This window comes from Tupaia chinensis, unplaced genomic scaffold (assembly GCF_000334495.1).
Source record: "Tupaia chinensis unplaced genomic scaffold, TupChi_1.0 Scaffold000320_1, whole genome shotgun sequence".
NCBI lineage: Eukaryota > Metazoa > Chordata > Mammalia > Scandentia > Tupaiidae > Tupaia > Tupaia belangeri.
In genome coordinates, this window is record NW_006159813.1 from 2,853,105 (window position 1) to 2,865,779 (window position 12,675).

General features: G+C 46.6%; 1 protein-coding gene across 1 annotated transcript in view; it reads right to left on the bottom strand.

Annotated features, from left to right (window-relative positions):
• TMEM233 (transmembrane protein 233) overlaps positions 1-10,271 on the bottom strand; it is a 31,636-nt gene extending 21,365 nt beyond the window's left edge. The window contains exon 1 of the mRNA XM_006151589.3: positions 10,016-10,271. Within this exon, the coding sequence (XP_006151651.1) occupies positions 10,016-10,201 (186 nt within the window). The 5' untranslated portion in view covers positions 10,202-10,271. The remainder of the gene's footprint in view (positions 1-10,015) is intronic.
• Between the last annotated feature and the right edge of the window lie 2,404 nt (positions 10,272-12,675).

Consider the following 12,675-nt stretch of genomic DNA (forward strand, 5'->3'; position numbering starts at 1 on the left):
TGAATGTAAATTAATAAAAAAAAAATTTCAGAGGAAAAAAAAAAAGGATAAAGGTAGGAGCAGACTTAGGCCTAGCTAGCCATTCATTCATTCATTCATCCACTCATGCACTCATTCATTAAACATTTGTTGCAAGTTGCCCACATGCCCAGCTTTGTGTTAAGCGCTTGGACTAAGGTTGCAACCTCAAGAGCTCATACGTACAGCTCAGTATATATGCAGGGAAAGAAAATGAGTGGAGAGAAATCCAGCGGGGCACACAGCTTTGGGTGAAAGAGAAAGAGCAATTAAGAAAGGCCTATCTACCAATTAAGACTTGAAAGAGAAGTGAAATCTGCATTCTAACAAGATCCTCCTGTGATTAAAGTTTGAGAAGCTCTGTTCCAGGATGTGAATGCTACCTGGCTTCCTCTTGAGAATTATTTGAAGGTTTTCTCCAAAGTTGTTATTAAAATTTACACATTATATGTCAGAAGTGATTTGCTTATCCATGATGACAAACACCATCTCAGCTTTGGCCAACTCACTTAATAGTCGCTGTCTTGTTATCTTATCTCTCATTCATCTGGGCAAGTTTTCAATGATTTTGAAAGGAAGGTTCTGTGTAGATTTCTTTTTTTCCTTTTTCTTTTTCTTGATTGCCGAGGGAGTGTGCACTCACCAGAGAGAGATGGACAGAAAGAGACAGAAAGCGCTCCCCAACTGGGTACGGCCATACTTCAATCCCTTCTATTTCCTCAGCTATTGGGTCTTGGGGGCACATACATTTGCCTGGCATGTTTTTTAAGACACAGGGCTGGGATTTGAACTACAGTTTGCCATGTGGAATCTGACTCCCTTAACTACTAGGTTATCAGGCTGGCACCATTTTTACTTTATATTATGTCAATTTTAAAAAGTATACAAAAATTGACAGAATATAATGAATCTTATCTGCCCATAACATGGTTTCGGCAACCATTTATTAGTGGCCAATCTTTTATCATCTATATCCTCCCCATATGATGATAAATCTAGACTCTATAGCATTTCCCCAGCAAATTAAAATGTATTTTCTCTGATAAGAACTTTGGTTTTAACAACTTGAAATAGACATAGTCTATATGTCCAATGATCTAGGATTGAAAGGTCTCAAACAGTAATTTGAATTCTAGATTCCTACAGACCAAATGTCAGTGGCTGTCCTCTCCCATGTCACGGTGAAATGATTAAAGCCACCAACAAGGCAGGGGCTGCTTGGGTGACATGCATATCTATGAGCCTAGAAGAGAGCCTTAGAGGACGAAGGAAAGTTTCATTCTGAAGTATCTGATCTCTCACCATGACGCACCTTGGTGTATATCTTGTTTCATTCATTTTACTGGATATTGCGGGATCCTTTTAATCTAGAAACTCACACATTCAGTTCTGGGAAATTTTTCTTATTTATTTGATCATTTCCTCTCTGCAATTATTAGTTCTTTTATTTTTCTGGAACTTTCTGATTAGATGTTCTATTTCTGAGAATAATTCTCAAATTTTATTATGCTTTCTTGACTATTAATGAGGAAATATTTTCTTCTTTTTTATTATTATATACTATATATCACATGAAATTTATCAATACCAGGACCACCAGATGGTGTAATGGTTATGTCGTTGGACTCCCATATGGCCAACCGCAGTTCGAGTCTCAGACCTGGAGGCTTGAAACTCATGCTGGATATGTGTGTGTGCGTGCCCAAATTCCTGAGACGAGAATGGAGAAGAGATTGTGGTGTGGCCATCCACCCTGGGGGTATGTGTGATTTCTTGCTTTATGTCTCTCTGTCTATCTCTCTGGTGAGTGCACATGCCTTATAGCAAAAATCTTTAAATAAATAAATAAATAAATAAATGTCATCACAAGGACTCCAAAGGTCAAAAAGGAAGAGGAAGGGTGTGCAGGAAGAAGGTGTCCTACCAGTTCTGCCAGGTGTTCTGTAATGTTCAGTCCTGGCTATATTCATTCTCACCTGTAATTTGCAATAAACTCAGGCACAGCAAGGGTATGCTTGGGGGTCTCTGCTGAGGGTTGCACACCATCCCACACAGAGGCATTGAGAAATGTGGGGAACCATGTATAGTGGTCTTAATTAATTGGAGCAGTATTGGCATTTGGTGGGAAGAGTCAAAGTACTTATATCCTGCAATGCTAGCGACTGTCCTCCAGTGAAGAACTGATACTCCCCAAATACCAATAGCACCCCAACTAAGAAACACTAGTCGATAATGCAAGTTGATGTAAACACAGATGTGTGGAAAATATTGACAAGGCTCCAGATAACTAGTTCCCGGAATGGTAAAAAAGAAAGGAGGGGGGCAGTAATCTCAAAACAATACCTTTGTGGGAACCAGCAGTTAGCGTAATGGCTATGTCGCTGGACTCCCACGTAGTCGACCGTGGTTCGCGTCCCGGACCCGGTGGCTTAAAACTCACGCCGGGCACGTGTGCGTGCGTGCCCAAGATCCCGAGAGGAGAGTGGAGGAGAGGGGATTGCGGTGTGACCATCCCCCCTGGGGGGTGATTTCTTGCTTTCTGTCTCTATGTCTCTCTCTGTCTGTCTGGCGAGCGCACGCACCCTATAGCGAAAAAAACCTCTCAAAAAAAAAAAAAAAACCAATACCTTTGTTTATTAAGCCAAGTCTGAGATGCCTTCCATAAAATTGTAAAGCAGGAGTAGGTGCTAGAGAATAAAACTACTTGAAGAAATACACATGGGAGAAGACTGTTCTTCAAGCTCTGGGCGTTTGTGTTCTTTCCATCACTCATGTGGAACAAGGGGAGTCTGGAGTTGTGAGAAAGTGCACCTCACGAGTTTCAGTACGTGTCCTGTTGTAGCAGAAGGCTGGTGGGTCAGACACTGCCTCTGCTCTTCTGTGTGTTGAAACTCGATTTGTAGAAAGTGTCCTTAAACTCTATCGGGGGATACATATCTCAGAAGCTTTCTCCGGTCTGAGCGACTGCTGCCCCTATTGTACCTGTTTGACTTTGACTATGGTACTCTTCGTGCTCCAGGGCTCACAGTTTGGTAGGTGGAGCGCAGACGGGCTCTCAGAGCCTATTCGTCATGCTCCTACCCACCCCAGGGTACCTCTATTCTATCTGAAAGGAACCCTCTAACTTCCTAATCCCTAGTCCCTGGGGAATGTTCCTATTTCCTAGAGAATGTTCATTCAGCAATAATTTATTGAGCATCTATTATACGCCAGACTCCGTTCCAGGCATTGGTATGCTCCTTTATCACTGGCAAGAGATAAATCAGATCAGTCGGTCTCTGCCCTCCCAGGTCTGGAGGAACTGAGGTTCCAGGCAAGTTGCAGGAATGTTGGCAAATTTAGGGCGAGTTCTGTGTCTATTTGGGTTTTTAAATTTTATATTATTTGTTAATTAATTATTGTTATTCAATTTGAGTGGGGGCGGGGAGAGTGAGAAACCAAGCTGCTAGGTCTGGGATTCAAATGGCGTTCAGCCATGTGGGAATCCAGTGCCTTAATCACAGTGCCACCTGCTGACCCTGTTTATTGGTTTTGTAGCTGGAATTTACTACCTACCTTGGAAGACTGCTGTTAAATCCATGCCAAGTCTCAATTTTACGACATTATAATGCGATCATTGCACAACTGAAATAATTGGTCTCCCTAATCATAGATACAATATAGCCAATGACTGGACTGGTCTTGTAGCCTATTGGTCAAGGGTGCCATATACCACCCACTGCAGGTTTGAATCCTGGCCCAAAGGCTTAAAAAATATACCAGGTACACGTGCATGTGTGCCCAAAATCACATGGAGAAACAGAGGAGAAGGGATTGTGAGGTGACCGCACCCCACAGGAGGTTGCTTTCTCCCTCACTGTGTCTCTCTGGCTCTCTTTGGCAAGCACACGCACCCTCTGGCTATTAAAAACAAAAAAAACTAAAACATAGCTTATAAGCCTCCTTTCATCAGACCCCCTTTTCTCTCACACCTATCTATCTAGAGACCAAGCACTGAAGTTCAACCCTTTCATTTTACTTAACTATGTGTCTGATTTCATGCAGGTGACTCAGTTTTTTCTGAAGCATAGTTTTTTCACTCTGTAAAAGGGGGTTGTGCAACAGTGAGACTAAATGATAGAAGTTAAAAGCTTTCAGCTCATTGGCCAGAACACAGCTGGAACCCTATAAGTATCGGTGAAGATGATGATTAAGATTTATATATTTTAGAGATTCAATCTTTTACCTCTTCCAGTACCAGTTTTGTTGTTGTTGTTGTTGCTTTTATTGAGACTAGCAAATTTGATGAGAATAAAAACAACAACCAGGAGACATGTCAGTGGAATAAATATTTTTTGCATCCTCAAGATAAGCACAAGGGGTCTTGAAAAAGTTTATGGAAAATGAAAAAACAGCATGGATTTCAAACACTAGCGTGAACTAATACTTTAATTCCATTTTCTCACAACTTTTGGAAGTCCCTTCACATTAATGTTGAATTGAACACCTATATATATGCAAGGAGGACTTTTGGTTCTGCATGGAGTATTAAGCATACCTGTTTTTATCCATTCCCTTCTGAAACACTTAAGATGATAGTAAGTGAAATAAAAGTCAAGGAAAAATTAGGAGAACAGAAAAAGAAATGAGGGAGATGACAAAAATCTTAGAAGATGGAAAATGGCTAGTTGAGCATTGACTGACTTTAAAAAGTAAACAACACAGAAAACCAAATCCTATAGAAAGAGCAACCAATGAGAAGGGACTCAGTGTGCCTGGGAAACTCCAGGAAGGCTCAGAAATTGGAGGTACCCACTGAAGACATCATCTTTGAAGGCAGGAATGAAGAGTAGGGTTGAAGAGAGGAGGCATGTCTGAAAGTCTGTTTCAGAAGTTAGGAGACTGCCAAAGACTGGGCACCACCGCCTGCAGCCAGGCACCTACTTCCTCACCAGCTCTGACAGAAAGACTCTAGATACCAGGCACAGCCGGGAGCAGAGCCAGAGCGCCATCTTGGAAATGGGCTGAATGGAAAGTCGGCATGTTGAACAAAGAGGCTGCTGCCCCTCCTTTGCTCCCTTACAGACAGGAGACTGGAGGACTGAAAGTTAAAGTTGAGGGAAGCTCAAGAAAGTAATAAAGGGCTGGCCCCGTAGCACAGTGGTTAAGCTGCAGTGCCTCCAGAGCTGGATCTGATAAGGCCGATCATGGTTCGAATCTCATATCCACTGGCTTGAAAAAACAGCAGGCATATTTGTGTGTGTGTGTGTGTGTGTGTGTGTGTGTGTGTGTGTACCCAAAATCCTGATGGAAAGGAGAAATAGAGGAAAGGGATTGCGGCATGATCACACTCTACTTGGGGATACTTTCTCTCTCTCTCTCTCTCTGGTGAGTACAAGCACCCTTTGGCAATAAAAAGGAAGGAAGGAGACTTTAAAAGGTGGAAAATTAGGGACCAGCAGTTGGCATAATGGCTATGTCGCTGGACTCCCATGTAGTTGACTGTGGTTCGAGTCCTGGACCTGGTGGCTTAAACTCGCTCTGGGTGTGTGTGTGTGCGTGCCCAAGATCCCGAGAGGAGAATGGAGGAGAAGGGATTGTGGTGTGGCCATCCCCCCTGGGGGGTGATTTCTCGCTTTCTGTCTCTCTGTCTCTCTCTGTCTTCCTGGCAAGCGCACGTGCCTGTAGCAAAAAAAAAAAAAAAAAAAAAAAAGAAAAATAATGCAAAGGCAGCCAATACCACAGGAAAATTAGGAAGGGACCCAAGTCTCCAAGTGGATGATGAATGGATAAATACAAGATAAATAGAAAGTGGTCTAAACAAATAATGGAATGTTAATCAGTCTTTGAAAGGAAGAAAATTCTGGCATGTGCTAGGACTTGGATGAAGCATGAAGACATTGTGTTAAGTAAATGAAGCCAGCCCTGTGGCTTGAAAAACATGATTCCACTTATATGAAGTACCTAGAGTAGTTAAACTTAGAGAGACAGAAACCAGTATGGTAGTTTCCAGGGGTAGGAGAGGGAGAAATAAGGAATTACGGTTTTATGGGTACGGACTTTCAGTTCTGAGGGATAGCAGTGATGGTTACTCAACAGTGCAAATGTTCTTAACGCCACTAGTTGTATACTTAAAAATGGTTATAAAATGGTATTGATTTTGTTTGTTTGTTTTGTGCTATAGAGTATGTACGTTCACCAGAAAGACAGAGACAGAAAGCAAAAAATACTTCCCACGGGGGATAGCCATGCAGCAATCCTTTTTCCTCCATTCTCCTCTCGGGATTTGGGGCACACATGCACACACACCCAGGGTGAGTTTCAAGCTGCCAGGTCCAGAATTTGAACTGCAGTTGGCCATATGGGAGTCCAGCAACATAACCATTATGCCATCTGCTGGTCCTGGTACTGATAAATTTCATATGACATATAGTATATAATAATAATAAAAAAGAAGAACATATTCTCTCATTAATAGTCAAGAAAACATAATAAAATTTGAGAATTATTCTCAGAAATAGAACATCTAATCAGAAAGTTCCAGAAAAATAAAAAAACAAATAATTGCAGAGAGGAAATGATCAAATAAATAAGAAAAATTTCCCAGAACTGAATGTGTGAGTTTCTAGATTAAAAGGATCCCGCAATATCCAGTAAAATGAATGAAATAAGATAAACACCAAGGTGCGTCATGGCGAGAGTTCAGATACTTCAGAATGAAACTTTCCTTCGTCCTCGAAGGCTCTCTTCTAGGCTCATAGATATGCATGTCACCCAAGCAGGCCCTGTCTGTGGCCACCCTCCCCCTGTCACCGTGACATAGGGGAGGATGGCCACTGACACTTGGTTCTAGAATTCTAGGGATCTAGAATTCAAACTACCGCCCAAGACCTTTCCATCCTAGATCACTGGAGATCCAGACTACGTCTAATTCAAGTTGTTAAACCAAAGGTCCTAACAAAAACAACCCATCTGCTGGTCCCATGATGGTGCTGATTAAGCTGAGGTCTGTGTTGTATCAATAGAAAAACACTTGCAGTACCTTAATGAGTGTGCAATAAGGATGTGTGGAAGGCACTTTTTGGAATCTGGGTTTCACTCATTTGATGTTCTGTGTGTTTTCACGTGTGACATGTGCTGCCTCCAGGTTCCAGATCCATCCATCTGACAACTGCATGTACCCAGGGATTGACATGCTATATTTTGTCTATCCCTGCAACAATTTCGCTCAATTAAAAACCTTCCACACTCCCATTTTATAGAGGAAGAAACTAAGATCTTAAAAAGGTATGAAATTTGCCCTCGGTCAACTTTCTGTCTCTAGTAGTTCTTACAGCAGAGTGGGGTCTCAGAACACTTTTTTGTTTTTTTGAGAGGTTTTTGCTATAGGGCACGTACACTTACCAGAAAGAGAGAGGGAGACAGAAAAACAGAAAGCACGAAATCACCTCCCAGGGGGGATGGGCACACCGCAATCCCTTCTCCTCCATTCTCCTCTCAGGATCTTGGGCACACACACACACACGCCCGGTGTGAGTTTAAGCCACCGGGTCCGGGACTTGAGCTGCGGTTGGCTACATGGGAGTCCAGCAACATAGCCATTATGCTAACTGCTGGTCCCTCATAACACTATTGAAAAAGGCTTGAGAGAGGGATTGAGGATGAAGGGATTGGAAAACTGAGATTACTATTCAAGGCATCTACAAATCTCATACTCCCTCATACCCCGGGGGGCACACCCAGTGACATCATTAGCATCCAGCCTGTCACCACCAGCTGAAGTGTTAGCTGACCTCAGACCAATGAGGGGAAAAGCCTTCGTTGGCAGTTCTCCAGGTGGCATGGGGGAAAGGGGTGAATCGGCTGCATCATTAATAAATCAGGACAGACTGTGGGCAGCAGTGCCAGCCAGAGAGTCTGCCGCTGCCTGGAGAATCTGGCTGCTCTACCTCTTCCAGCCTCTCTGCAAAAAACCCTAAGACCGGATATCTGGGGAGAGGAAGGAAGGGAGGAAATTGGCTGGTTGGTCCTAAGAAACCTGATGCAATGGCTTCTGGGGCTCCAGGATGGAAAGAAAGCAACAGAAATAAAGCGGATGTGATCCATTAACACCTCAGTCACGCATGCTTTCCTTTCATGCTATTGATGAAGCATCTACCACATGCCAGTTTTCTCCTGGGTGCTGAGGGTATGGCAACAACAACATCGATAAATATCCTTGCCCTCATTGAGAGTATATTCTATTGCGGGAACACACAGTAAGCATATTAATAAATGAAATAATGCATCAGATGGAGAGGAGTGCTTTGGCCAAAAAACAGCAGGAAGGAAAACTTGAACCGTTTGTATATAGTTGTTATTGTTTTTTTTTTTTTAAACAGTGATCAGAGAAGGCCCCACAAGTGAGATTTGAGTAAAGATCTATTAGTACTACCACCAGGCCGAGGACCATTCTTAGCCTTTAAAGTGTTATTAATGCTCACGACTCTAAGAAATATGGCTATGATTATTCCCGTTTTACAGAGACTGGGGTTCAGAGAGATGCCGTGATTTCCTGCATCAGATTATGCACTAGCGAGTAGTGGAACTGGGATTTGAACCCAGGTAGGGGGACCTAAAGTGTTTGTGCACTGGAATGTTGGTGCAGATCCAGCCTACAAACGGGGTTTGGGAATGGGCCAGTGGGTGCATAGGGAGGCTTCCTGGGTACCCACGAAGGGGATTTGGTGCCACCTGTGGGCAAACGTGGTGGGCCCTGACGGCCCTGACGTGTGGAGGAGGGCTAGCTTACAGTCCTCACTGCGCTGAATCCGACTCTCCCTTTCTGGGGCCCTGGGGTTCCGCGGCCCAGCCAGGCGAGATGGGCCGTGGGGGAGGAGCGCACTTGCAAGGGTTGTCCCGGGACAGCGTTGGTCGGAACCTCACCCCGCCGCCACCCCCGGGCCAGCTGCTCCAGTCAATAAGGCGAGGACTTCGCGGGCGCTTGCCCTCGTGGTGGGGTTCGCCTCGGAGTTCACACGAGGGTTGAAGAGGGCCTTGGAGCTGAGCTCCGGGACAGCGGACCCAGGCACCTCCTAGAGAGGCTCGCAGATGCCGAGGCCAGTGCCGAGGCGGTGCGGGGCGCATTCACTGGAGCGCCCCGGGAGCAGGCCAGAGCGATGGAGCGGAGCCTGGGAGCCCACCCGGAAGCCAAGAGGGCGGGGATAGGCTCAGTGCGCAGCAAATGGTAGAGGAACTACGGCGAGGTGGGGATAGAAAGTGAGAGGGGCGAGCATGCACGTTACTGGGGAAAGGGGCGTGGGGGAGCCCAAGCAGGGCTAGGAGAGAAAGAGCCGGTGTGAGTCAGCCTTGGGTGCTCAGTCAGGAAAGGGATGCTGAGGAGAGGCGAGAGACAGAGAGAGAGACAGAGAGATAGAGAGAGGGAAAAAGGAGAAGCTGTTTCGGAGAGAGTGCCATCCCAAAGCGCGGGACCGGGGTATAGGGGCGGTCGTCGGGAATCGCCTGGGGGACCCTTGGAGGGTGTCCCGGGCGCAGCAAAGAGCCGGACGTGTGCGGAGACCGAGACAGCCCCGGGCGCGGAAAGCCGGGTGCGCGGCGCAGCCGTGAAGGGGATGGAGAGCCCGCGCGCTCACAGAGAGGTGTCCGCTAGGGTCGCGGCAGTGGGGCCCTCGAAAGCCGGGTTGAGAAGACCAGGGCAAGTACCTAGGCGCGTCGGAGGAGACAGACAGAAGCAGCAAAGCACACGCGAGAAATCCTCGGGGTTGGAGAGACAGCGCACCGCGGGCGCTGCAGAAAGGAGGAAAGTTAACCAGGAGGAGGCTTGGTCGGGGCTGAGCCCCGCGCAGAGGAGCTGCCAAGGGTTGGGTAAAGCTTCGAGAAGCTGAGGAAGAAGGGGAGGAGGTGCAGAGGGGCAAAGAACTCCTAGCGCGCGGGGCTACGGAGAGCGCGGTGTGTCCCCAGGAAGGGCACAGTGCCGCCCCAGGTCGTTTCTGTCTGCTTCTGGCCTCAACTCACTCACCATGATGGAGAAGACCAAAGCCACGATGTTGATGGGGTACGCGGGGCAAAAACATGAGACGATGGTGAGCCACAGGTAGTTCTTGGGCATGGGCACGTCCTCCTCGGTCTTGTCATCCTCAGTGTTGGCCTCGGGACTGCTGTCCAAAGCCCTCTTGAAGTCCGAACTGGGCGCGTACTGAGACATGGGCGAGGCCGGTGGCGCTGGGAGGGTGGAGGAGCGCACTGTCGGCGCTGTCTGGGGCTCTGGCCTCGGGTTCCTGGCGAGGCTCTGAAAAGCCAGCGGTGTGGGGTTCAAGGGAGACGTGACTTCACCCCTCCTGCATCCTCTGCCTGCTCCCGCCCCGGCTCAGGGACCTGGGCCAAGAGCCTCCCTACAAAGAGGGAGGGAGAAAGGGAGGAAGGGGAGGCGGGGAGAAGTGAGGGAGCCTGCCAACCTGAGCAACCAGACACAGCAGAGGAAGACACTGCTCCTGACACACACCCAGAGAACACCAGACAGACGCACAGACACACAGTGAGAAGTCTGGAATAAAAGGGGTTCAGGGAAGGAAGAAGCCAAGGCCCTTTAAGTTCCAGAGTGGCCAACCTGTGGGGTAAAAATGACCAGTTTATTTTTTAAAACCACTGAATTCAAATACGTTTAGACAGGACAAGACTCATCCTTTTTTTTTTTTTTTTCTCGAGAGAGATTTTTTTTTTTTTTTTTTGCTATAGGGTCTGAGCACTCGCCACCAGAGAGACAGAGAGAAATCACTCCCTAGGAGGGATGACCACTATGCAATCCCTTCTCCTCCATTCTCCTTTTGGGATCTTGGGCACGCACACACAGGCGCTGGGGTGAGTTTAAGTTGCCGGTCCGAGACTGGAACCGCCATGGACTATGTGGGAGTTCAGCGACATAATCACTTTGCCATCTGCTGGTCCTAAGACTCACCCTTTCTATCTGGGTGACATAAACTTCCTCTAAACTTCAACATTTTACCTGAATGGTCTGCCTCCTGGGACATTTCATTGCTCCGCCCCCTTCTACTCTGATATTGAACATGGAGCCCAGATAACCTCTGCTCCCTCACAGGTGGGCAGGGAGCCAGGTGCACAGCTTTGGCCTCAGCTACCCACACTCCACAGGAGGGTCAAGAGACTGGAGTCAGGGTGGTGAGTCAGTGGGCACTGCCCAGTCAGGGCCTGTCCTGGTGCTCCCTAACTGTCCCCAAGTGTGGAAAAAGAATTCTCCTCTCCAGCTTTTCTCCTACGGGCCCCCGGGAGAGAAACACAGATCGACTGACTGGTAGGCAACCCAGGCAGATCACTGGGGTGGGGAGGAGGAGGGGGTCGATTTAGGAACTGGGGTTAGGGTGGCAGTTGCATCAGTGTCTAAGGCCTTCGTGAGAGGCAGTGTGGACCAGAACTGAGACTCTGAACCCAGGCAGAACTGAGGGTTGTCACAGCTGAGCTGAGTGACCTCAGGACAGTCCCTTCACCTTGCTGAGTCCCAATTCTTGCGAAAAAGGAGTAATAGTTCCTCATGGGGACATCATGGAGACTATTTGAGACTGCGCATTAAGCCAGGTGGAATCTAAGTGCTCGATACATGTAAGCTGTATGAGGGTGCTACTGCTCCCAAATGTGGTTGATTATACCACCTCAAACCTAAGATCCATGGTTGCGAATACTTCACCTACACCCCAGATGTTCTGAGCTAACAGGACCACAAAGGAAAGTGATTTTATCACGTGCAATCGCAAAAACAATCGCTCACATCATCATACTCGAAAGCATTAGTCATCTGCTTGGTTTTCTCAGAACGCATATTGATGGTCTGCGATGTTCTCACTTCTCTCTCGGGGCCATATTTGGTTACCTGCCTCCTTCACTGGACTGCAAAGAGGGATTCATCTTGGTCATCTTTCTGTCCAGTCCCGTCACAGTGCCTGGTACGAGGTTCTGTGCTTCGTGCTAGGTGGACACGCAAAGATGAAATCGTACTTTCTCCACCATGCCCCTCCCCCATTTTGGTTGGTTAATCAAGTGGGAATAACCAAAAGGTTCGATTGCTCTCCTGAGTTCTCAGTCAAGTCTTTCCATTCATCCCCTCTGCCTGAAATGCTATTCCCCAGGCAGTCATGTGGCTCCTCCTCCTTCCTCTTGCCAGTTCAAAAGTCACTTCTTTAAAGAGAGGTCATCTCCTTGGATTTATCAAGCATTGGGTCTGTACTTATTCTATATTTATTTGGCTTTTTAATTTTTTTTGGTGGCGTGTGTCACTGTCTTAATTTATTGATTTACTTGTTCATCGCCTGTTCCTTCTCTAGACTAAAAGCTCTTTAACCTGTTCATCGCTTTGTCCCAGCACTTAGAGTGTCCTGACACATAGTAGGAATGCAAGAAACATTTCTTCAATGAATGGACCAGATTTATCCAGAGGTATTAAAAAAGATGATTTCCAGGTCCTGGCAAAGACTTACTTGAATTAGATTTTCCCAGGGTGGCATCCTAGAAAGTATTTGTTTATTTAAATTATTTATTTATGTATGTATATTATTGCCAGAGGGCATGTGTGCTTGCCAGAGAGAGAGAGAGAGAGAAATGAGAGAGGAAGAGGGTGAAAGCACCCTTCCAGTGGGGGCGTGGTCATGCCAGAATCCCTTCCTCCATTCT